Source organism: Microchirus variegatus (assembly GCF_963457635.1).
Source record: "Microchirus variegatus genome assembly, chromosome: 19".
In the NCBI taxonomy this organism is placed as follows: Eukaryota; Metazoa; Chordata; class Actinopteri; order Pleuronectiformes; family Soleidae; genus Microchirus; species Microchirus variegatus.
Window position 1 is genome coordinate 12,811,245 of NC_139820.1, and position 27,200 is coordinate 12,838,444.

The 27,200-nt window shown below is 42.5% G+C and overlaps 1 protein-coding gene across 1 annotated transcript in view; it reads right to left on the reverse strand.

Moving 5' to 3' along the window:
- Positions 1-329: 329 nt before the first annotated feature.
- Positions 330-27,200, reverse strand: part of mfsd4b (major facilitator superfamily domain containing 4B) — a 39,789-nt gene continuing 12,918 nt past the window's right edge. Inside the window, exons 3-4 of the mRNA XM_083906032.1 lie at positions 15,165-15,281; positions 330-1,802 (exon numbers count right to left, since the gene is read on the reverse strand). Of these exons, the coding sequence (XP_083762158.1) occupies positions 526-1,802; positions 15,165-15,281 (1,394 nt within the window). The 3' untranslated portion in view covers positions 330-525. The remainder of the gene's footprint in view (positions 1,803-15,164; positions 15,282-27,200) is intronic.

Sequence of the window (27,200 nt, forward strand, 5' to 3'; positions counted from 1 at the left end):
TGACCACATATTAAGGTGACATTAATTTGATGTGAAAATCAGAATAGATTTCCACATAGTCCTGAAAACATCAGATAGAAGTCACATCCACATAAAAATGGATCTGACTTACTTAAACCAGGTAATGTAAACCTAGCAAGAGACTTCCTACACCTATGAAGCATGTATTGTATTACTTTGCTGTAGCCTATTAGACATGTGAAGTGTGTCAATAAAATGATTCTATTACAATAAATGTACAATATCTATAATTTAACTGGTTCTTATCCTACAATAGACATTGTTGTAGTGATATGTCTTTGCAGGTCATGAACTGCTTGTCAGTAAATAATGTCCACAGAGCCACGGTGTCTTATGCGAGTATAAACAAGGCTTATGGATTCTACTGACTCTGATCTTTCAATCATTCATATTATCATTTTAGTTTCACAGTGGACTTCAGCCTTCATCCGTCAGCAAATGTTTATGTTCTTTCAGAGATGAGTTCAATGTTTGACTGTGTTGCATTCACTGCACTTTGAACGATCAGAACAACCCGTGAATGTGCTCCGACATTCCAAGCCTCGGCTGCTTAGTCTCTCTGTTAGCAGAGAGCAGTAGTTTCCTTCCGGGCGAATCTCCACCCAAAGACATGACACCAGAGAATGAAACTGTCTGCAATGGTGCCACAGAGCTCAGCGTCTTACTGGGCGAATTTACAAGACTCGCCGTGTCCTCCATCTCAATCACCTCAAAGTCTGCATCGTTCCACCGATCTGCCTCAATGTCCAGCTCGTCCTCCTCCTCTTCATCTTTGGCTCCTGAGTCCAGCAGTGCCTGGCAAAATTCACTGTCATCGGCAGGAGGTTGGCCCCGAACACAGGTTTTCCTGCTCTGGCCACTGGGGGTGGAGGCCAGCTTGTACATGACGGGGAAGAGGATAGAGGTGATTATGGCCACGATGAGTGACAGGTACATGAGGAGAGGGTGGTCACTGAACTTTCCCAGCATGAAGCCTAAAGCTGTGGGCAGCACCATTTCACCCAGCCCTGCACCCACCACTAAGACAGACACCACGTTGCCTGTCACCATGGTGTACTGCTCCAACCAGGAGATACCACTGGGAAAGGTGGTGGCCATGGAGGCTCCGTAGAGGGTGCTGCAGGACCACATCACCACCTTCTCCCTGCTGAAGAGGCAGTGCAGCAGAGAGGAGAGAGTGCATCCCACCAGGCTGAGCAGGATCAGGGTGCCAGGGTACAAACAGGCCACAAAGACGATGGCCAACCCACGAAAGACAGCAAACATAGCCCAGAACAATGAGTTCAGCCCAGCTGCCTCTGCCTGAGGCATGTGCACGTAGTCCTTGGCGTAGTTGTAGATGAAGGAGCCATACGTCACCTCAGCTCCAACATAGAAGAAATAAAATAAGGAGAGCAGAACAACAAGAGCTTTATGGTGTTTTGCCACTGGGCGCTTTCCTGGTGTTATGCGTGCTTTGTCATATGACAAGCTGGTACAGGTGAAGAGGATGAAGAAGAGGACTGCAATGAGTCCGAGAAAGGTGCTGATCACGATATAGGCCCACATGGATCCAAGAGTACTGTTGACGTAGTAGAGAAATTTGTGATCACTGGGAGTTATGTTGGCAGGAAGTGCGGAGTTGGTTGCCATGGTTTCCAAGCTGCTGTTCCCATCAAGTCCAAACAGCAGCTTGGCTATGATTGGAGACAGAAAGGCCCCAGCTGCAAAGCTGAAGTGCAATGCCTGCAGAGGAGGCCCTGCCTGCTCTCCCCATACGTTCAATATGAACACATTACCACCTACAGGAAGAGCAGAGAGACATTGGTTAAACAAACAATGTAGTAGAGCTGGGTTCAAAATAATTGATTTTCCAATTCATATATTGAGTCATTAAATATTGAGATCAATCTTTTAATATAAGCCATTTCCTGCATCCTCTACACAAATCTAACACTTTTCCAATCACATGAGACCACAATGGTCTAACGTGACAGCTAAGCTAATAGTTGAGTCTGCAGATCTGTTCATTTGCCATCATAGTAATGATGGCAAGAGGCCACTCCAGTTCATGATGTGGCCTCTTAATATCAACTTTTAGTGATATTAAAAATGATTGTTAGCTATTAGGGATATTTCCAGTTATACATTCATAACCTGCTGATACCGATTTAATTTTTTCAAACCACTTAACAGCACCCAAAGACATTTATTTTCTATCTTTTCTTTAATCGATCAATTCCTGTCACCGGCCAATCAACTGGTGCATCCCTTTTAGCTATTAGTCATGAACAGTGAGCAATATTTTTATGAAAATAATTCCTAAGGTTATATGAGTCACCTCATGAATATCATTATCACATTATCGTGATGGAATATTGTGATATGATTTATGAAGGTCCCATAGAATGTTCCTATCGCACATATTTGAGTTATGGAGGTCTACGTACGAACATTCATTTGTTTTAATGATCAGAACCCTCTCAGCTGCAGCCAGCTCCATGCCGTTTTCTGTGTCATGATTGGTCAGCTGCTGAGAGCATTCCTATTGGCCAAACGGAGGCATGTCAGCAATGGCCCACCCATTTTTGTTTGTGGTGCATTCATGGTCGGAGCAGGTGACCTGTGTTAGCAGTAGCTGCAGCGCTTATTAGCTGCAGCTCTGTCCCTCATCGTTGCTCCTTACATTTTGAGCCAGAGTCACAAGAAACAGATACAACTGAAAACCTCCTCCACTACCAAGAGTGGACTTTTTCTGTGTGAACTGTGAGAGCTCTCCTCTAGGTGTGCGCCTGTGTGTGTGTGTGTGCATGCGTGTGTGTGTGTGTGCGTTCGTGTGCGTACATGCATGCATGCGCACGTGTGTGTGTACGTGTGTGTGTGTGTGTGTGCGTGCGTATGTGTGTGTACACTCCTTGGGGAACAAAAAGCAAGTACATGTAACGTAAATGACCACAGTTTAAGATGAAGATATGTTTAAAGGTCACATAGAGGGGTCCTGTTGCACATATATGTGAGTTATGGAGGTCTATTACATACATTAAAGGGATAGTTCAGGACATTAGGTCTATTTTCCAACTCAGCCGGTGTGATGGAGACGTTTTCAAGAAATTTCATTCAGTTCTTCTAGTTGCCGAGTTCGCTGGTGCTATGGCTGTTAGAAACACTCATACCGACTCCACAGTTCACCCAAGTAAATCAATTGTAACGGCAGACTATCGATGTACAAATATATTTTAAAGATATTTTTCAATAATAAATGTTTTCCAAGATTCCAGTATTGTTTAGTTCTTTATTGCATAAAATATGCTTTTCATGCAAAAATATAACGTATTTTGTTATAGATTTGTAGTTTAACAGTTTTATAGATATGGGTAGTCAATGGCAATTTATTTTCTTATAGATTGTACTGTTATCGGTGTTTATTAATCTGGCATATTGGTTAATTTGACCAAACATTTGGGAAGAATATTTAACTCATCTGTAGGGTTAAAATGGACCAACCCATCTTGCTGGGTGCAATAGTGACTCAGCGCTGGGTTATAAGACAACCCAAATCACTTTTCTGTGTGACACCTTTTTTAGCCATGTCTCTGTCTGACCTTTGACCAAGCTCACAGTAAAAAAATCCGTCCAGGTAATTCTAAGCTGGTTTTTTTCAGCAGGGAATCAGTTCATTGAAAATATTTGCTTAGTACCTCCTCCATGACCAGAACACAGACAAGGAATCTGTGCTCAGGTTACAGTCTCTGGACTGATATACAGCGCCAGTGTGACTTCTCTTAAATATTGAGATTTCAGACATTTCCCTGGTCATTGTCGGCGATTAACCCATGTTTTTGGGATTGTTTGAGGATGTTTTGAAAATTAAATCTTAACTGTCTTAAATCTTTATAATTTTAATTAAGTCACAGAATGAGCAGTCTTGAAGTTGAAAATGAAAATGCATTTTGAAATAGTGATTATTCAATTTATTTGTGAGTCAAAAAAATGCAGCTACATTTTGAAAAGTGAAAAAGCGTTTGTGTTCATGCATTTTAATTTGGAATATGACACACATTTGCTTCCATATCAGAGCCTCTCTCCAAGTCCATCCAAAAGCACGATAGTACCAGAATAACCAGGAGTGAGGTGAATCACAACTGTAAAATACCAGTAGACGACATTTGGACAATCCACATTCGCCATAAAGGGCTGTCAACTCTGACACACAGAAAAACAGAGCTGTACTCATTCATTGTTTTAGGTATATTAGCTTGACTTGTAAATTGTGTTTTAGTGAATTATCAAGCAGTGCTTTAAGTGGGCCGGTACGCACCAGTACGGTTTTAGCCTCTGGCGTCCCGGGACTTGTTATGGCATACCGGGACTCATCATGAGCAGAGGCGGACAGAGTACACAGCTTCATTACTTGAGTAAAAGTACAGATACCCCTTGCTAAATGTTACTCAAGTACAAGTAAAAGCACTACAGTCAGATGTCTACTTAAGTAAAAGTACTGAAGTACTTGTTTTTAAAAGTACTTGAGTATCAAGAGTACATTTTCAAAATATCAAATCAATCAAATCAAATCACACAACAGTAGTGCAACAAAAAAAGAGAGCATTTCAGCATTCTGACAGCTTGTGGAATGAAGCTGTTGATCAGTCTGGTGGTTCTGCCTTTTATGCTCCGGAAGCGTTTGCCTGATGGCAGCAGTTCGAAGAGTTTGTTGAGAGGGTGTAAGAGGTCCTTGACGATGGTCAGTGCCCTCTTCTTGCAGCGGGTCTGGAATAGTTCTTGGATGGAGGGGAGGGAAACTCTGATGACCCTCTCCGCCCCCTGATGATCCTCTGCAGGGCTTTTTTGTCTGACATACTGCAGCTGGAGTACCATGTAGAGATGCAGTATGTCAGGACGCTCTAAACTACACCTCTGTAGAAGGTTGTGAGGATGCTGGGCGGGAGAGAGGCTTGTTTCAGCTTCCTCAGGAAGTATAGTCTCTGCTGGGCCCGTTTTGTGATATAAGAGGTGTTCTTATTCCAGCTTAGGTCCTGCAAGATCTGCACTCCGAGAAACTTGATTTTCTCCACTCTCTCCACTGTACGGCCGCTGATGCTGAGGAGGGCGTGCTCTGGTTGTGACTTCCGGAAGTCGATGAGCATCTCCTTCGTTTTGTCCACGTTGAGCAGCAGATTGTTTTCCCTGCACCAGTCTTCCAGGTGTTGAACTTCGTCCCTGTACATAGCTTCCTCATTTCCGTGGAGGAGTCCCCCCATGGTGGTGTCGTCCGCAAACTTGATGATCTGGTTCCCCTCGTGTCTGGGTGCACAGTCATGTGTCAGCAGTATGAACAGCAGTGGGCTGAGCACACAGCCTTGGGGGATCCAGTGCTCAGTGTGATGGAACTGGAGATGTTTTTTCCAACACGGACCGTCTGTGGTCTCTCAGTCAGAAAGTCCAGGATCCAGAGATATGTGGCGGTGTTAAGGCCAAGTAGAGGAGGGGGACAATCGTGTTAAAGGCTGAGCTGAAGTCAATGAACAAGACTCTGGCGTACGTGTCTCAATGGTCCAGATGAGTGATGACAGAGTGCAAGGTGGTGGATATTGCATCCTCTGTAGAGCGGTTTGGACGATAGGCAAACTGGTATGGATCAAGTGTTGCAGGGAGGCTGGCTGTGATGTGTGATTTGACGAGCCGTTCAAAGCACTTCATCATAGTAGATGTCAGTGCGATGGGACAGTAGTCGTTCAGACAGGATACAACTGGTTTCTTCGCAACAGGTACAATGGTGGATGTTTTGAAGCACCTGGGGATGATGGCCTGGCTGAGGGAGATGTTGAAAATGTCAGTCAGTACCTCTGCCAGTTCTCCAGCGCAGTCTCTGAGCACACGTCCCGGGATGTTGTCTTGGCCTGCCGCTTTCCGTGGGTTGACCCTCATGAGGTTTTCCGTGTGTCTGCTGCGCTGATGATGAGCGCTGGCCCCGCAGCAGTTGGAGAAGGGCTGTGCCTCCCTCTGGTTGTAGAGTGTGGTGCTCTGAAACGTGCAAAGAAGTTGTTGAGCCTGTCTGGAAGAGAAGCGTCGTCGTTGTCGACCACCTGCTTGGACTTGTAATCCGTCAGTGCTTGGACCCCCTGCCACATCCGTCTGGTGTTCCCTGTGTCACAGAGGTGACCCTGGATTTCTTCAGCGTAGGTACGTTTCGCTGCCTTGATCCCTTTGGAGAGCGCAGACCTAGCTGAACAGAGAGCAGTCTTGTCCCCCATCCTGAAGGCTGCATCACGGGCTGTCAGTAGCGAGCGCACCTCTGAAGTCATCCATGGTTTGTGGTCTTCATTACAGTAACATCCTCTGTGCACTTAGCGAAGTAGCCGGTTACCGCCTCAGCATACTCATGAATGTCAATCTGGACTCCCTGGGAGACTCCTGTCTTGAAGACCCCCCAGTCCGTACGTGCAAAGCAGTCCTTAAGTGCCGAAACTGCACCCTCTGGCCAAGTCCTGGTTTGTATTTTCACTGGTCTGCTGCGTTTCAGTAGAGGTTTGTAGGTGTGCACCTTCTTTAAACTTGTGTGGTTAAAATCCCCTGCGACCACAACAAAGCTGTCTGGGTGTTTGGTCAAAAGCTCACTGATGGCGTTGTGTAGCTCCCCGAGTGTCTCGTTAGCGTTAGCTTTAGCTTTAGTGAATTCCCCGACATTTCACAATGAGGAACTCCGCCAGCGGAGAGCAGTGTTTTGTGGCTAACGTGGCATTAACACACCAGTCTTTGTTGATGTAGATGCAGGAACAATGTCATCCCCTCCAGCTGAATGGCCATGGCTGGGGTGTTCTGTTGCCATGTCTCCGTGAAAGCAAACACACAGCAGTCTCTCCACTCTCTGTTGGTTTCTCTCAGTAGACGTAGCTCATCCAACTTGTTGTTGAGGGAGCAGACATTGGAGCGAAGGAGCGACGGTACTGCTAGTCTGAAGGGGTTTGCTTTTAGCCTAGCATGGATTCCGGCTCGCTTACCCCTCTTTTGTTTACGCTCGCACCGCTTACGCTTCCTCCTCTCTCGGGTGGCTGGCGGCGTAGTCTCCGACAATATTCCGTGCTGGCGTAATGTGTCAAAATCGCCTCAATTTCTGCAGCGTTCTTTACCTTGATGTTTAGTAAAGTCTCTCGGTTGTAACTTTTGCCAGCTGAACGTCTGGGCTCGACAAAACTTCCAAAACTTTCATACTCGCTGATCCCTGAAGGGGCCGCTGCGACCTCACGCGCCGCCATCATTAAACATGTCCCGCCATCATTAAACATGTATAGTAACAAATATTGCATTACTACTGCCACAGTGCTGACATTTACGTACAGAAAGGTCCTATATGGAGTTATGAAAAATGTTCATGTTAATTAACATTAAGCCAGAAACGTAGGCGTTTTCATGGGCTCAGACCTGAATTTCAACAGCCACATTAAAACAGTGACCAAGTGACTTCAGTAGGGCTGGGTGATTTTATCGATTCTGCGATATATATCGATTTTTTATTTTCCCAGAAAGTATTGATTTTTCCGCCACGAGTATATAATAATAACAATACATTAAGTCCGATTCAAATCCCCCGTGTTCCACCTGGCACGTCCTTGCAGGAAGAGCGATTTGGTCAGCCAGCCGCTAGTGTCGCTGTAGAGCATTTATAGCGAGTGACCCGTCTTCACACGCCGACGTCTCCTTCTTCTTGTTTACTCAGTGAGAGCTAGGAGATTCAAGAAAATATCGGCGAACAAAAGTCCAACACTGTCGTGCTTAAAAGCAGATGTGTGGGAGCACTTCGGGTATAAAAAGAAGAAAGTAACAGTTTTTCATGCCGTGTCACAGGAGTCCAGGCACCGTTTAGCGGTTAGCGCCATTAGCCTACAGTCGAACTGGAGCGGTCTGTTTATCAAACGAAAAGAGCAGCGCTACAAATAACCAGCGTACCCGTATTTTAACGATTGGGAGTCACGTAAACATGACGTAACGTGTATTTTTCCGGTCAGTCGTCATGGAAACGAGTCATGCGTTAACGCTGTTCATGGCACAGCACTCATTTTAAGTTAAATGTTTAAACGTTGTTCTTATTGACTGTTTGGGGAAAGCCATGGTTCTGTTTACTTACCTGGTGGCTAGACTGGCTGCTTCATTCGTTCAGTGTCGAGCTAAAAAACAGGCCACTTGATGCACTTTTTTTTTTTTTATATATATTTTTTATTGAGTATCAGTGATACATTACAACGTTTCAAATACAGTTGACACAATACTCATAATTATATTTTAACCCCCCATCCCAAGAACATGTTGGACACCAATCCAGTATGAATAGATAATTGAAAGTAATACAAACATAATAAAGTACAATAAGAAAATATACATCCATATATGTACACACATATATACATACATACATGAATACATACATACACTCACACACATATATACATAAACACACACATACATAACAAAAAGAGCATATACCTTGGCTCGCCAGCACTGAAGCTGTGCACTAAACAAGACATGATTCACATGGATTCAATCACAATCACAAATAAATGCAAGATGACTGCTAAGAGATAATTAAGTGGGCACAGTTTTAAGTTTACCTAAATGCATCAACATCAGATCCCAGACAGTGAAGAATTTGTCCCTGGACCCCCTGAGAGTATATTTTATTTTCTCTAATTGTATAAATTGTGCCAGGTCGCTAAACCACAAAGACACTTTGGGTGGATGTTTTGATTTCCAATGCAATAATATTCTTCTACGTGCAAGCAGCGTCGTAAAAGCAATTATGTTTTTATAGCTTTTCCTTAATGTTGTATGTCTTCTATCCGTGGTACCAATTATGGCCATAGCCATGTTGGGTTCGAGATTAATATTCAATGCTTCTGACAATGTTTTAAAGATGATAGACCAAGTGGCGGACTTGAAAATATCGAAATAGGCTAGACCGAGGGAGGCCAAATTTGTGCGATAAATCTTCAAAGCTCGCAAAAGTACAGTTTATGTACATGTCCTCAAAATTAATAAGCACGTTCATTTTGATACAGTTCACTTTCCCTGCTAAGGATAGGTGAAGTAGTTTCCATTTCTTCAAGTCTAATTTAACTTTATCAAATAGCAGACCGAGGTTTTCTTGATAAAGATTCTGCATGTCCCTTGTAATATTAATGCCCAAGTATCTAAAGCCGTCTTTAGACATATGGAACGGTAGAGCACCGTCCTGTATTTGAAGAGCCAAGTCATTAACAGGATAACATTCACTTTTACTGAAGTTCAGTTTATACCCAGAAAAGGCACCAAACCTCCTCAGGGTGTGGATAATATGAGGAGCACATAAAACAGGGTCAGATACATACATTAACAAATCATCTGCATAAAGAGATACTCTATGCTCTCTCCCCCTCCTAGTGATCCCAGTAATTGATGGTGATGTTTTGAGTGTAATAGACAGGGGCTCTATGGCCGAGGCAAACAGCAGTGGACTGATTGGGCTGCCCTGACGGGTGCCCCTTGACAGCTGGAAATACTGTGAGCGTTTACCATTCGTGATTACAGAAGCTTTGGGAGAGGTATACAAAAGTCTAATCCATGAGATAAAATTAGGGCCATATCCGAATTTCTTTAAACATGCAAATGAATATCCCCATTCTACCCGATCAAAAGCTTTCTCCGCGTCCAGCGCGATAACCACTTCAGGTATCGCACTGGGCACAGGAGAATGGATAACATTTAGGAGCTGACGAACATTTGTGAATGAATGACGGCCCGAAACAAAACCAGTTTGGTCAGCAGATATCACGTCGTGCATTGTGGTTTGAAGGCGTAGGGCAAGGGCTTTGGCCAAAATTTTTTACATCACAGTTTAGGAGGGAGATGGGTCGATACGAGCCACATTCTTTGCTATCGTTACCTGGCTTAAGTAGGAGGGTAATCGATGCTTCAGTCAATGTCTGTGGGAGTGACCCACGGGACAGAGAGTCATTAAACATATCAAGTAGAATTGTTGATAGTTTATTAGAGAATTTTTCAAAAAACTATGGGATACCCATCAGGGCCTGGTGTCTTGCCACTCTGCATTGTTTTGATGCAGTAATGATTTCTTTACAGTTTAGTGGAAGTTCAGTATCAGTCCTATGAACTGTTGTTACAGAAGGAGCCTGGAGGTTATTGAAGAAATGTTCCATGTCAGAGCAATCATTTGTCATCTCTGATGTATACAGATTTGAATAAAATGAGGTGAATGTTTCTTTAATTTCTTCTGGGTCAATAGTTAGTTCATCATCTTCTTTCCGAATTTGTGGAATTTGTTGAGAGGCTGAGCGGCACTTAAGTTGGTCTTGATGCACTTTTTAACTCTCCATTGTTAATTGCAATACTGAACTTTGTTTATTATTCAGGCTTGTAAGCTACAGTTTGCACTGTTTCAATAAAGGGAACTAATTTTCTCATCACATTAAACACATCTTTAATTCATTTTGTCCAGCATTTGCAAGCTGTAGACTCTGTCCAGTCAGGGAGACGTATATGTGTCCATATTCGTCTTCTTTGCAGTAATTAATACAAAGAAGTGGACTTATTACTTAAATGTCATTTTGCGATGAGTTTACTGGTCTGGCCCTTGAGGTCGGATTAAGCTGGATGCGGCCCCTGGACCAAAATGAGTTTGACACCCCTGCTCTAAACGCTTCCTATAGTTTCCAATTAGAGTCTGGATTCTGGAGGAAGGTATTTTGGACCATTTTTCTTTACAAAACATCTCCAGTTCAGTTTGATGGTTTGCCCCGGCACAACTTCAACTTTACCACATCAACAATACGGCTGTCTTGAGAATCAATCCTCGCTGTAAATCCCTCAATCGCAGCAGCAATGGGTGCAAGAGCAGCGTCGATCGCCCGTTTAAGTTGATCAGTAATGGCAGAGGTGAGATCAGACATTGAGACAGCACAAAGATTGTTCAAATCCAAGGGTAGCTTAACAGAGGAGGCGCCATTAGCACTAGCAGACGCGCTAGCATGGTCAGAGTTCTAAGTAGTAGCAGGCATAGCTGTTGTAGTATTCCTGTTCTTGTTCCGTTGCTTCTCCATTCCAGTGAAACAGAAAAAAGGTTATAAAACCTCAACAATAATAATACAGGGGTGTAACTATGTGTGAAATATGTTAAACATGAAAACATTTGTAGCAACACCTGGGAGCTATCTCCACAGGCGTCTTGTTCACTCACATGCTCAACCGGAAGTCCTCAGCGGTTTCTTGGACAGTCCTAATAATACAAAAAGTCTTAATCTTTGACAAATATGGAGCTGATATTAATTACACAGTAAACCACAATCTAAATTGCAATAATAATATGCAAAATCACATCAATGTTATCGTCCCTGAGAATTCCCAGTCAACTGGAAGTTTCAGTCAGTTGCCAATAACTGCCAGGAATTGCCGTAAACGTGCAGTCTAGGTGAGAAAGTAACCCCCCCAGCTCCTAGGAGTGGGTTTTTACAGGTTTTCACATGTAAATGACCATGCTGTGATCTGTTCAAATGCAAATCAGTGTGTCTCCACGGAAAAGATACAGTCTCAGGAGCCATTGAGTTTTGCTCAATAGATGTAAGTTTGGTTCTTAGTTTGTTTCCCTGTAGAAGGAATTTCAGTTTACATTTTGAAGAGTCATTATTTCTTTGAACAATTGGAGTATTATTTAATTGTATTATGTGGTTGAAAACTGGATTATACCACCACACCTTTAAACTTAGCAATGCCATGTATCAACATTGTGTGTAGATTCCCAGCTGTTCATGGTAACTTTACTATGAATGATGAGAAAACATAAGAAAATAACTTAAAAAATCTAGAATGGTGCCTGACAGTATAAAACAGTAAACATGACACAGGGCACACCTGAATCAGCTCCATTAGGCAGTTCTCATACATACTGTTTGTTAGCTCGGAGGCCATGTCTGTGCTCGCGCTAGCAGTAAAGCATACAATACTTGATAGCATACAAACGTAAAGCCAATTTCCCCGGCCACAAAAACACACCACAGTATATTTGACAGAGTCAACCTACTGCACTGACACGGCGCAGACTTTCCGTGACTTTCTAAAACAGTAGTCTCATGTGGCCCGCAGGCCACGTGTCTGGGACGATATTTTGTGGCCCCCCACTTGATATCAAAGTTTAATGTAAGTGTGGCCCGCAGTGACGATGAAGAACGGCGCAAGAGGGAGAAAAAAAAAGTATGTCACGTCTCTTGGGCTCCTGCAGCTAACTGCATTTAGCCTTTGCTAACTCTTTCTTAGCTCAAAGGCTATGTCTGCTCGTCGTAGCATCAACGCATACAAACATGATACTTGAAAAGCATACAGACATACAACCAATTTCCCTTCGTCTCTAATGCCTGGCAGTTAATGGCAGTTAGCCTTTGCTAGTGTTACACGAACAATCACAAACTAAGCATGCGTTTTTTTAAAGAATACTTACAGTTTGTTCCACTGCAGTCTCCCCACGGAAAGTTGGTCCTGCTCCCCGTATCAGGTTCAGTCTTCTGCTCAGTCCAGAATTGTACTGACTAAGATTCACAAAACAGTCTGATGCAAAGTGGTGCGAACACACGAACACACAAACACACGTTTGCTGGCTTTATCCGGCACATTTTTTTCATAGATAAAAATATATCCACTGGACACGCAAATCCACCAAGGCTGGAAGTTTGTGTAAAGCACTGTTCTCCACAGTGCAGCCACAAACAGCACACTTGTCCCTCCGTGTTGAAATTCTTCCACTCTTCCTCCCTAGCCTGCACTCTCATATTTCGTAGGGACAAGGAGGAGCTACGGTGGAGCTCTCGAAGTACACTTCCTGGTGTGGTGGCCACATTCGCGGTGAAATGAGCATTGTGTCGTCACAGCGCGCAGGGATTGTGTTTTATCTCCTATACTTACACTAGGGGGAACCACTAAAACGTGACTGAGTCTTAGTTTTTCACACTTTGAGGACTGGGGTCCCAAATGTAGATATTTAAATTATTAAAAAGTTGAATAGCACAATGACAACTCTCTGACAAACCTCTGCTAGAGTTTTCATGGATTTTTTTGCATCCACATTTGAAGCCGACTGTGTTAAAGGTGCCATATGTAAGAATGTGGCCAAAAACAGTTACTACATTCAAATTCTAAATACAGAGGTCTTTTAGGTTTCATTTTCTGATGTAACTGGCAACCCGTGGTTGCTCGGCAGCTGAGACTCTACTGATTGCAATGATTGGTAGACGGCGGCAGGTGGCGCCACATGCCAAAACATGATTTCAAAACATAAACATGATTTGCAGTCTGCAAAATATTTTTTTTTTCTGCAAATATTTTGTCTGTACTGTTGTTGTTGGTGAGTTCAGTTTGTTATATGAACATTATTCCTGAGTCTATGTGACATATTAGGAGGATTTTATGGCCAGTTGCTTTAGATTTATTACATAATGCACCTTTAAACACACAGTATACTCAAGAACATCAAAACAAATGCTCAGCTTACATACATGTGTAATATCACTGGTGGTAATGAAGTTTTGTTTTGGTAAACACAGCAAACACTTGAAGCGAACACTATCATTAACTCGTTCAGGAAATTGAAATAGTCTGGCGAGGTGTGGCCACTTGTTGGCACATTCCCAGGATGGACCTGCTGCATCTTCATCCATAGTTTCATCCATGGTTTCGTCTCTCATGACCATGAAGTTGTTTTTTTTTTGTTTTTTTTTACTTTAGAAGAAGTAACGGGTACTCATGGTTATGGATAGACATGTATTGGAGTAAAGAGCACAATATTTCCACTCAAATGTACTTGAGTAAAGTCATGAGTACTCCCCAAAAATTATACTTAATCGTACTTAAGTACTGTATTTGTACTCTGTTACTGTCTGGCTCTAGTTCTCTCTTTGCGATTCGTGACACTCGTACTCTATGGCTATACTACATTACCCAGTGTGCACTGGTACGCACAACACTCCTGCCCCACACGCAAGTCGAATGTGCTGGAAAGGATGTCACATGAAGAAGAAGAGATCTCATGGATTTGTTTGCATTCATGCAAGTATATTAAGATCTTATTCATCAATAATATCAATGCTGTGGGTCCTCCTAAATCTGTGTATTTGCCCATGTAAGTTATACTGAAATCAAATATATATTTTGGACTAAATGAATAGACAGTAATTGTCTACTGTTCTGTTATGATACACAGGAGTATGTCATTTAATAAATTTACTTGTCAACCACATGGCTTCTCCAATTTTCTCCATGTCTGTTCTCCATCTCTTATCCATGTCTGTCTTTGATGTGTGTCCACAGGGAATGGTAGGTGCCAGTTAATTACCTTCAGCATCAGCCTGTATGCTACTTGAGGACTGCCCCCGGAAGACCTACCATGCAATTGAACAAACTTGTCTGGAAAGTTGAAAGTTCAATAAAACGATTTTCTTTTGAATAATCAGCATCATGTTCTAGTATTTGAATATATCTGTATGTATAATGGGAGTACCAGCATTTATTTTTTTCCACTTAAAGCATGTTATCAAATGTAGTTTTAGCAAGTTTCATTCATCATTCTTCATTGCACTTATGTTTTATATTTATCATTTGATAATTGTTATTGTGTGTAATGTAGTTATGTATAAGCATTTCTATTTTAATGTGTTTTGTAATGTTAGCATGTGGTTCTGTGTTTTAGTGTAGTTTTAATGCGTTTGATCATAAACATGTTAAACTGTTCATGTAAAAGCCCAACAAGGGACAAGAGTTTCAAACTAGCAATAGCTTTAAACTCTACATACAGCACATCATTTGCATTATTCGTATTGGAACTATGTTAACTGTATTGTCCCTATTTCAATAAAATTCTACTTTAAGGTTGTTAAGGTACGGCTGATAATGGGCACATTCCTAATAATTTAATGACAACTTACACAAGCATTAATATTACATAGTCTAAATGGCATGCCAATGTGTCACCATCATGTACCCTTCCAGTTTTGGGACTTACTAAAAGTGCCTGCTGTGCTTTATTTGCTATGAATGTATATTTAGAGAAGATTCAAAAATCGTACAGGAATAACAAAAAACCCATCAGCTATAGGTTTTCTTACTATTTGTTCACATTCTAAATGTTCACTCACCTGTATCGAGAACACCCATAGACATCCCAATGCTGGACATGAACACAGTGAGGAGCAGAGCTTGCTTACAGAACGGGATGGCTAACATCCCAAAGGCTGTGATGAGCAAAGAAAAACCTGCAGAGAAATATCAGATAAAAAAAAAAAATCAATAACCATTTTGGAGAACACATCCAAAAGAGTCAGAGTCCACAAAGTAAAAAGATTTACTTTTAATAATGATTTTGTTTTTGTTCTATATACAGTTAGGCCCATAAATATTTGGACATCGGCACAGTTACTTTTTTACACAGTATTTTGGCTCTATGCACCACTACAATGGATTTGAAATTAAACAAACAAGATGTGCTGAAAGACTGCACACTTTCAGCTTTGATTTGAGGGGATTTACATCCAAATCAAGTGAACGGTGTAGGAATTACAACACTTTCTATATGTGCCTCACACTTTTTAGGGGACCAAAAGTAATTGGACAAACTAAACAATCATAAATCAAACTTTCATTGTTTAATACTTGGTTACAAATCCTTTGCAGTCAATTCCAGCCTGAAGTCTGGAAGGCATAGACATCACCAGACACTGGGTTTCACTGGGCCTCTACTGACACGCTCTTCAGTTCCTGCTTGTTCTTGGGGCATTTTCCCTTCATTTTGGTCTCCAGCAAGTGAAATGCATGCTCAGTCAGATTCAGGTCAGGTGATTGACTGATAACATTCCATATTTGCCTTAAAAAACTCTTTGGTTGCTTTTGCAGTATGCTTTGGGTCATTGTCCATCTGCACTGTGAAGCGCCGTCCAATGAGTTCTGAAGCATTTGGCTGAATATGAGCAGATAATATTGCTGAAAACACTTTAGAATTCATTATGCTGCTTTTGTCAGCAGTTACATCATCAATAAATACAAGGGAACCAGTTCCATTGGCAGCCATACATGCCTATACCACAGGGATTAAAATTAACACCGTCCCATCGTCCCGGGGACGTCATTAATTGTCATCGGGATGATCAATATTCTCTCTCGGGACGACCACGGGACGAAAGAGAATTTTGACTGACTAAATTTTTCTGTTTAAGTTTTCAACGCTTCCTGTGAACCAGAACGGGTTCGCGGTCGGTGGGAAATACTTATGTGAAAAGGTCAATGGCTGCGCGCTCATGGTTGTGTTGAGACGCAGAGACTGCTCCTCTCTCACTGTGCGCCGCTTGAGCCACGGGGCGGCTGTCTTCTTTGCGCGCCCGCACTGCATGTAAACATTTCATTAATGTTGACATGTTTGTTTCAATCACTGAATGAAGCCCCGCCAGGGTTAGGGTTGCTTGTTTATTTATTTAAAATACATTTTTTTATACACCACGGCTTTTTCTATACCGGGGAACAAGAGCGCATTAGTTAGTCCTGTCCTGACCTGACACTCTGGCTGATTTAAAGACCCCAGATGCGCGCGTCATTGATATCATGCGCAAATACAGATATTTCAATATTTGTGTTTTTTCAAACGTCATTTTTGAGTAATTTTGACAGCCCTAAACAGCCTCATGCAAATCTCAATGCATGGCCCTTCTCATGACGACTACAACCCACTAAATGCAGTCACTAAATGGTGGAGTAGTGGTAGAAGGTCCGGTAGGCCACAGTTCTGTGACTGAGTGTGTTGGTTGTCATCTACAACACAACAAATCTAGTCTGGAAATAAATATATTATTTATTATCAACATAATGTATTGTGTTTTTATTATATTATCAGTAAGTAACAACTCAAAATGTAAAAAAAACATTTTCGGGACAATTCTGGACGATTCGGGACGGTTCAAAATGTTTTTCGGGGACGTTTCCGGGACGGTGGTGAAAAAAGTTAGTTTTAATCCCTGCTACACCATGACACTACCACCACCATGCTTCACTGATGAGATGGTATGTTGTGGATCATCAGCAGTTCCTTTCCTTCTCCACACTCTTCTCTTCCCATCACTGTGGTACAAGTTGATCTTGGTCTCATCTGTCCAGAGGATCTTCTTCCAGAATTGTAACGGCTTTTTTAGGTGTTGTTTGGCAAATTCTAATCGTGTCTTCCTGTTTTTGAGGCTCACCAATGGTTTCCATCTTGTGGTGAACCCTCTGTATTCACTCTGGTGAAGTCTTCTTTTGATTGTTGACTTTGAAACACATACACCTACCTCCTGGAGAGTGTTTTTGATCTGGCCAACTGTTGTGAAGGTTTTAGCCGATTCCGATTTCAATTTTTTAAACCACTTTTCAGCATACAGAAAGATATTTTCTCTTTAATAGAACATTTCAACATAGAAATACAATCAGTTAACATCCAATATCCAACTAAAAATACAAAAACGAATCACTATAAAATAGAAGTATATATAAAAATACAAAAACAATTGTCATGATACATTTGAACATGCTACCATGGAACATAATAACTTAAAGTGTGACTTTTTGAACAGATTACCACTATAAAATAGAACTAAATAATGCTGTGGAATATTCACACATCTTAAAAGTGCAGTGTTATGGAACCATGTTGTTCACATCCAATATCCAACTAAAAATACAAAAACGAATCACTACCTGTATGTGTAGTTTATTTAAGTTTAAACATATTTCACAACATAGAAACCTACACACAAATAAGTAAATGACCTCTCTCTCTCTCTCTCTCCCGCCCCGTGCCAACAATGCCTCGCGCTCTTTGCGCACACAGGTTTAAATGACAAACAAACAAATGCTGATCAAAGGTTTTGTGCAAGTGATTTAAGGCCCTGACTCTTGTCCCAAATATGACAGGCTTCGTTCAGTGATTGAAACAAATATATAAACATTAATGAAACGTTTACATGCAGAGCGCGCGCTCACTCGCAAAGCAGACAGCAGCGGCGCGGCCGCGCGGATGTTGTGTAATCAAATACACCGGTATGGCCGTATATTAAAAATTCATATCATAACGAAAAAAAACGGCATTAGGTGTGAACCAGTATACTGCCCAGCCCTACACTCTACTACATGTGCGTGTAGCCGTGTGCACGTGTGTTGCTGATGCTGCGCGATGCGGGTGCATTTTGATCAGCTTATTAAAATCGGAATATTCTGTCTGATCGGCCGGTGAAAATCGGCCGATTCCGATCACTGGCCGATTAATCGGTGCATCCCTAGTTCTAATTCCTACACCGTTCACTTGATTTGGATGTAAATACTCTCAAATCAAAGCTGAAAGTGTGCAGTTAAAGCACATCTTGTTCGGTTCATTTCAAATCCATTGTAGTGGTGTATAGAGCCAAAATAAAGAGAACTGTGTCGATGTCCAAATATTTATGGACCTAACTGTATATATAGCAAAGAAAAACTATAACACGCTGAAAAGCAGAGAGCTCATTTTATTTTTTTTAAAATACCCCTTAAACTAAATATACCCCCAGGGGTGCCGAGAGGGGGGAGAATGAGCATCCCAACAGGACAGACCTACAGTTACCGACCAATGCAAACGCATTATCGCCGATGATCGCAGAGTGTGTCTGCGGCAAGGTGTGCAAGAACCCGCGTGGCCTGAAGATCCACCAGGCCAAGATGAAATGCTTGCTAAAGGAGCAACTGTTACAGCACGCAGGGATCACCCTTGGTGAGACGCAGGAGGAACCAGGCCCGGTGTCACCCCACAGTGCCCGGAGCCTCCATGAACCAGTAGCCCCAGACCCAGGCAAAGTAACAGACAGTAAGGACAGACGGTGACTCCAGTTCGATGATGATGTGGACAACATTCTAGAAGCAGCAGCCAAGGGCGACACAGACAGGAAGCTCAAAACCATGGCAACCTTCATCATCAGCCTTGCTGAAGCGGCAGTACAAGGAAGCGCGAGATGAGGAAAGGGATGCACTATCAGAACTTCGTGGCATAATCAGGAAGAAGCTCACCAGTCTGCAAAGGGCATAATGGTTACATACAACGGGGGAAAGAGAGGGCCAAGAGACAGTCTGCCTTCATTGCAAACCCCTTTGGAGTCACCAAGCAGTTGTTTGGGCAGAAACAAAGCGGCCACCTTGTTTGTCCCAAAAAGGAGATCGACCACCATCTCCACCTACCGTGATGCTGCTTGGGAGGAAGACCTAGGTCCCTATAGACCTTTGATAAATCCCCCAGGACCTACAGACGGAGGGCGGAGTGCCCTACAAAGTGTACAAGCGGTGTCCCAGACTCCTTCACTGGCTGTGGAAGATCCTGATGGTTATATGGAGGAGGGGAAAGGTAGCCCAACAATGGAGATTTGCAGAAGGTGTCTGGATTCCCAAGGAGGAAAATGCTAATAACATCAAGCAGTTCCGAACTTCCCCGTTGAGGGGAAGTTATTATTCATACCCCGTAGGTTGGCAGAGTTCCTGTACAGAAGGGTAGAATTCTAAAGGTTCCAGGATGCCTCAAGCATACAGGTGTTGTCACACAGTTGATCAGAGAGGCAAGAGAAGGGAAAGGAGACCTAGCAGGAGACTCCTTTCCTTTGCAATGCTTATGGATCCATTCCACATAAGCTGGTGGAAACAGCACTGTCCCAGGTAAAATCAGGGATCTCATCTTGGACTACTACAAGAGTTTCAAGCGGAGAGTCACCTCAGGGACAGTCACTCGAGAAAGGGATCATCACTGGATGCATGATTTCAGTGATCCTCTTTGCCTTGGCCATGAACATGCTGGTCAAGTCAGCTGAAGTCGAGTGCAGAGGTCCACTCAGGATGGCTCGGATTTGTTTCAAGCCTGCAAAATCTAGGTCCCTGGTGCTCAAGAGAGGGAAAGTGACTGACAAGTTCCATTTCTCTCTGGACGGCACCCAGCAAGAGCCTCGGCAAGACTTTTGGTTGCACCCTGAAGGACGCTGCATCCATCAAGGCCACAATCAGGAGATGGAGGCCTGGCATGGTAGTCAGGACTGGGAGGAAGTGGAGGGCGAGGGAAGCAGTAGGCAGGCTGAGTCACTTGCAGCCACCCGGGAATCAGTGGTGAAGTGACCGCAATTTTGTCATGGTGCATCACACCATGACAAAATTGTCTTCAAGGCAGAGGGGGCGGTGCTCTATCCAAATTTTATAATACATCCCATGCTCCAATCTGTAATCAATAACTAGACAACTGTCTAACATAGCGTTTATCTTTGGTTTACTACTGCAACTGCTTGATAAACGATGCGTCAAAATATTCATGTCAACAAATTCTTTTTTTTTATATATGATTTATTTATAGAAATTACAATAGAATACTTCACGTACAACAATCCTCACAGATAAGTGATAGGATAACATAACATACAGCCAAATGCTGAGGATACACAATACATCACCCCATCCCTCATCCTTCCCCTACAAGCAAACAAAACAAGACAACAACTGGCTTATGAGTGCTTTCAGTGGAAGATAATATGGTAGATTTGCATGCTTATACTCATCCACACTATCCGCAAACAAACATAGATCCAAGCACATAGAAATCCACTCGCATTAATTAAGCACAGTAACGACCATAAGTAAGAAAACAAACATAATAATAACAATAATAAAATAAACAAATAGACAAAAAATAAGTAAATAAATAAACTTTAAAAAGATAACTTAAAAAATAAATAAATAAATAAACAATAATAATAATTAAAAAAAGGTAATGCTACATGCTGCCAATACGTGCTACCAATAAGGCTAGTTGAAAACAGGGCGTTGGTGCGTTATTGGGGTGAATCAATCAAAGATGGCGGAATCTAATTGGAGAGACCTGATGTGATCTAAGAAAGGATCCCAGACCCTACAGAACTTAGTTGAGGTGCCACGCAAAGAGTACTTGATTTTTTCCAGTGTCATATAATGAAGGGCATCCCTAATCCATTGAGAGTGGGAGGGGGGGCGAGGGTTCTTCCAATGTAACAATATGACACGCCTCGCCAAGAGTGAGAGAAAGGCCACAAGTTCACAAAAGTAGGATGGCAATGAATGACCAGTAGGTAGGACACCAAACAGAGCAACTAATGGTGAGGGATCAATTTTGGTAGAAATAATGGCTGAAAGACTGTCAAAGACACCCTTCCAGAATGGCACGAGGACAGGACAAGCCCAGAACATGTGACCAAGACTGGCTGGTCCTAAATGGCACCGGTCACAGCTTGAGTCTATACCTGGGAATATACGAGCCAGTTTACTTTTGGACCAATGAACTAATAATCCATGTAATAATCAATAATTGTAATAATCCATGCCGGGCACAGACAGAGGATGAATGGACCCATTTCAAAGCCTGATCCCATACCGCAGGGTCTAACTCTATATTGAGATCGTCTGACCATGCAGTGCGTAAGACATCCGAGGTTGAAGATTGGTGCGCAAGAAGAGTGTAGTAAATCCTTGATATGGCACCTTTCCGATAAGGGTTAATCTTGAAGATGGTATCTATAAGCATAGGAGACGGTGAGGCGGGGAAACCGGTGACGAACAAAATCTCTTATCTGTAAATATCTAAAAAAGTGGGTCGGAGGTAAGGTAAGTTATACGCTTGCACTAACTGACCAAAAGAAGCAAATTTACCATCAATGAAAAGATGGTTAATGGACAAAATTCCCCTGTCTCTCCAGATTACAAAAGCATTATCAATAATGGATGGAGCGAACAGGGGGTTAAAGCAAATAGGAGCCAGACCAGATATAGATTGCTGAGTAAAGCGTTGTTTAAATTGTGTCCAGATTTTAAGACAGTTTTTCACTACAATGCTATCTGAATGCACAGATAGCGATATACTTGTGGGAAAGCACAAAAGGGACATCGGGGATGATGAACCGCATGAGGCCTCCTCAATCTGTAACAAGGGTGGAGGTTGGTCACTGGTGCAACAATAGTGTAACATGGCTCTAATGTTTGCTGCCCAGTAATAGAGTGAGAAGCTGGGGAGGGCCAGGCCACCCAAGTCCTTAGGTGTTTGTAACGTGTCTTTTTTAATACTAGGGGCCTTCTTATTCCATAAAAATTGGGAAATTGTGTGGTCAAGTGACTGAAAGAAACGCATAGTAAGGAAAATAGGTATACATTGGAAGAGATATAAAAATTTTGGGAGCACATTCATTTTAACACAATTTATCCATCCTGCAAGAGAGAGAGGCAAAAGAGACCATCGCTGAAGGTCTTGAGTCAGGCCTGCCAAAAGAGGGGAGAAATTGCATTTATATAAGTCTGAAAAGTTTTTGGTAATACTAACACCCAAGTATTTAAAATGTTCGAGAGACGTTTTGAAAGGCAGGTCAGACAGTGGATATGCCATGGCTGCAGCATTAATTGGCATAAATTCACTCTTCTGGAAATTTAGCTTGTAGCCTGAAATCTAGCCAAACTCCTCCAGTAAATTTAAAACAAGCGGGAAAGCTTTGTCTAAATCAGAGACAAAGAGTAAGAGGTCATCCGCATACAGGGACACTTTATGTTCAACGCTACCCCTTAAAATACCTGGTATCCGCCTGGACCTTAGGGCCAACGCCAATGGTTCAATGGCTATAGCGAACAAGAGTGGAGAGAGTGGACATCCCTGACGGGTCCCACGCTTGAGAGGGAAGTACTCAGAGTAATCATTGTTTGTGCGAACACAAGCTTGGGGGGACTTATATAAAAGTCTAATCCATGATATGTAGGTATTGCCAAAGCCAAAACGTTTTAAAACAGAGAACAAATATGACCATTCTACACGGTCAAATGCCTTCTCCGCATCCATGGAAATAACTACCTCAGGGGTGTCGGAGGGTGCTGGTGCATAGACAATATCAAATAAACGTCGAACGTTATGAAAAGAATGTCTGTCTTTAACAAACCCAGTTTGGTCAGCACCTACAATAGTTGGTAGCACTGTCTCCAGACGCCGAGCCAACATTTTGGCCAAGAGCTTGACATCCGCACATAACAGAGAGATGGGGCGATAGTTACCACAGGAAAGTGGGTCTTTGTCCTTTTTTAAAAGGAGAGAAATTGTGGCCTGTCTTAATGTGGGGGGAAAAATGCCATTTTGTAAAGATTCATTGAACATGTTAAGTAAAATCGGAGCTAACTGACCTGAAAATGTCTTATAACATTCAAAGTCAAAGTCAAAGTGTCTTTATTTGTCCCAACAGGGAAAATTGATTTGCAGCCGGAAGGCCATCAGGGCCTGGGCATTTACCACTCTGCATCAGCATCAATGCACTACTGAGTTCACCAATTGAAAAGGGTTCATCCAGTCTAGATGATGTCGCACTGTCAATAGAGGGAATCTCCATAGAGTTAAAAAAATTGTCATACTGCTTCTCATCAGCCACGCATTCAGAGCTGTATAATCTGGCATAGAAGTCTCTAAAGTTATTAACCTTTGGGTCAATAGTTGTCCCATCAGTAGTACTAATTTGAGTTATATGTTGTGATGAAGACTTGTCGGATTTGGTGAGCGAGCAATTTACCAGGTTTACCAGGTAATATTATGAGTCCAAACTCATAATTTTTATGACGAGATTTTAACAGTGACTCTGCAGCTTCATTGGAAGCCAGGAGGTCAAATTCTGCCTTTTTCGTGAGGAGTTCTTTGGACAGATCTGCATTGGGTGTAGCCACACATTTAGACTGAAGCTCCGATATATCTCTTGCAAGGCGAGCACTTATCTCTGAGGAGACCCTTCTCTGATGAGCTGAGTAAGATATTATTTCACCTCTCAGGTAAGCTTTGCATGCCTCCCAAATGGCTGCTGCTGATGTATCTGGGTTCACATTGGTAGAGATATAGAGGTCAATGCGGTTTTTAATAGTCAAAACAAATTTTGGGTCAGAAAGCAATAAAGAATTAAAGCGCCAGGGGGAGCGTGTCATAGATCTACCAGGAAAAGATATGTTGACAACCACTGTTGCATGGTCAGGTACCACAATGGGATTATAAAAACATGAACTAACAGAAGATAAGAGTCTGCTATCAATGAGAAAATAATCAATGCGAGAGAATGTGCCATGGACAGGGGAAAAGAAAGAAAACTGTTTAGTACTAGGGTTGAGGAAGCGCCACGCATCTGCGATTGCGTATTGCTCCATAAACCTGAATTACCTTGGATGATTTAGATAAACTAAAGGGCTTATTGGATGATCGATCAAGTGAAGGGTCAAGACAACAATTAAAATCACCGGCAAGAATAAGTTGGTGAGAAATCAAGTCAGAAAGAGAGAAAAAAAAGTTTTTGAAAAAAATATCGTTGTCCCAATTTGGGCCATACACATTTGCCAAAATTAGCCCATTACCTCCCATTTTGCCTGTGACGATGACATAGCGCCCATTTGTGTCAGATACCACTTTGGTCACAGAGAATGGCACTGATTTGTGAATAAGAATTGAAACTCCCCGGGCTTTACTTGAAAAAGAGGAGTGAAAGAGTTGGCCCACCCAACCCCTCCGGAGTTTAAGATGATCTGAAGGCAGAAGGTGAGTCTCTTGTAGAAAAGCTATTTTAGTGTTTAAATGTGCAAGATGATTAAATACTTTATTGCGTTTGACAGGAGACAGGAGAATTCATACCCTTAACATTCCAACCAACACATCTTAAAGCGCCACCAGGTGTACGCAGGGTATTTATGTTCGCCAGCATCAGAGATGAGAGGTAAAGCACCTGATTAAATCCAGCGCATATAATCATAAGGGCAGCATGCACGCAAGAGAAAAGAAAACACACAAAAAGCACATAAAAACAAACTGAGATTGCATTAACCCGAGACCCAACCCCCCTCCCCACAATTCCAGCTACTGCATCAACACGCAGCAACCTGGAGCACTCTGATTCAGTGATCAGCATACTTTCCAGACTTCCTAACGTTACCGCGCTGCTCCCACAGTAAATGAAGTGTTTAAAAAAAAACACACACACACATAACTAATTATGCTAACGTAACAATATCAGCAGTAAGACGTAACAGGTATAAACAAGCTCACATTTAACATTTGCACGCCAAACAGCGCTAACATTGTAAGAAACCAAACCAGGGGAACAAGTCAGTATGCAGTATAAAGGGCACACAAAGATAAAATCAAATCAGCCCCGTTATCAACATAGCATACCATCAAGCTAGTGCTAGCCTGTTTGGCTAACGAGACAGACATAACATGCATTGTGCTTGTTAGCGACAACAAATATTCACAACCAAAGGCACTTACGATCAAGCCATTGCATATAAAGTTCAGTCTTGTCCGTGGTCATCTGTCTGTAGCCCCTTGACAAACTTAGTGGCTTCCGCGACAGATGAAAACCATGCCCGCTCTCCGTTCGGCAGGGTAACGCGTAGTTTGGCAGGATAAAGAAGAGCTGGCTTGTATCCACGTTGGTAAAGTTCAGCCATACAGGGTTTGAACTCGGCACGCCGTTTCAACAGGTCCGGGCTGTAGTCATCATAAATGCGAATCTTGTGGCCGTTGTAGAGCAGGTCGCCTCCTTTGCGTGCCTCAAGAATAACCAGGTCCTTCATTTGGAAACGGTGGAACCGAATGATGACAGGTCGTGACTGCTCACCTGGGGCAGGTTTTGGAGCTAGGCTTCTATGGGCTCGGTCCAGTTCAGGGAGAGAGCCAATCACCTTCTCGCCAAAGACATCCAACAGCATCTGAGAGAAGAAAGTGGACGGACGAGCGCCTTCTATGTTCTCAGGTAGGCCGATGATCCTTATGTTCTGTCGTCTGCTGCGACCCTCCAGGTCAGCCACCTTGGCCCTAAGAGACTCGTTGTCCCGCAGCATAGCGGAGCACGCAGTCTCCAGTTGTTGGATGCGGTGGTCAGTGTCGGTGGCATTGTCCTCTAACGAGGAAATTCGTTGCCCATGATCAGTGACCTTTGTGAGCAGGGTGTCCAATGTGGAGCTCAACGAGTCAAACAACGACTTGAAGTCAGCGGCAAGCGCACTCCTGTGTTCCTCCAGCAGAGAGCTAATTTCAGCCGTGCTAACGCTAGCGCCAGCAGGTGACATCGCAGGCAGGCTTTTATCAACTTTGCTAGATTTCGACATTTTGAGACTACCTGTACAGTGCAGCAAGAAACCGGAACACACTAGTATACAAATATACTGTAAAAAGCTTTATAAAGGTTTATTTTCTAGCCCTTAGTGTTCCTCCATTACAGTATTATTAGATGAAAAGTGATTTAATTTGGAGAAAAGGGTTGATAAAAACTTCAGAATTAGAGCTACTTTGTTTACTGATGACAACTACATCATTTTTATTGCGTAAATCTAACTTGTCTAGTATAATAATATAACAAAATCAGTAACTATTCAGCCTCCTTCCACAAGTCTTTACTTGTGGAACACTTACAAAAGTGTACAAATGCATGCAGGGTGTGAAGGTGAAAGAATCTGATGTGGGACAGCTGGAGGAATCACAGTGGTGAAGAGGAGCAGAGCTGGATGCTGTGAAGAGTTTCTCCAAGACTTGATTAATCCATGCTTCAACTGTAAAGGACATTGAATACATTTACACATAAAATATGAACGAATATATTACTTTTTTTCAGGAAAACAAACCTTTCAGTAAAACATACCAACTGGGTGAGCTGTGAACATTATACTGTTGTCTATATAGGCGTCTTGAACAAACATGAATAAGAATAAAACATTTGAATAACACTTACATTATTGTCCAGCGAAAGCAAGGTGACTTTACTTTGCTAACAGTTTACGTGTATATAACGTGTGTAATTGTCTGTCAAACGTACTTTTACAACGTTCTCGCTTCACTGCCGACAACTATATCACATCGTATACTATGAGCAGAAATAGAGTGGCATATTATTGTCAGTCTTACCTCTCAGTGACGTCTTCCTGCTGGAAATGTAGCCTGTGAATCCCGCTAGCTTCCATGTTTGTTCCATGTCGGTGACTTCTCCAAACAAGCTTAGCATAGCTTAGCTTTCAAGCTTCAGCACCGCTCTGAATCTCTGACCGGCAAATAATGGGAACTTACTGCTTGTCCTTTCCTTGTTTTTACTGCACGTCCCGGTATAATTTAGCACAATAGAAAACAATCC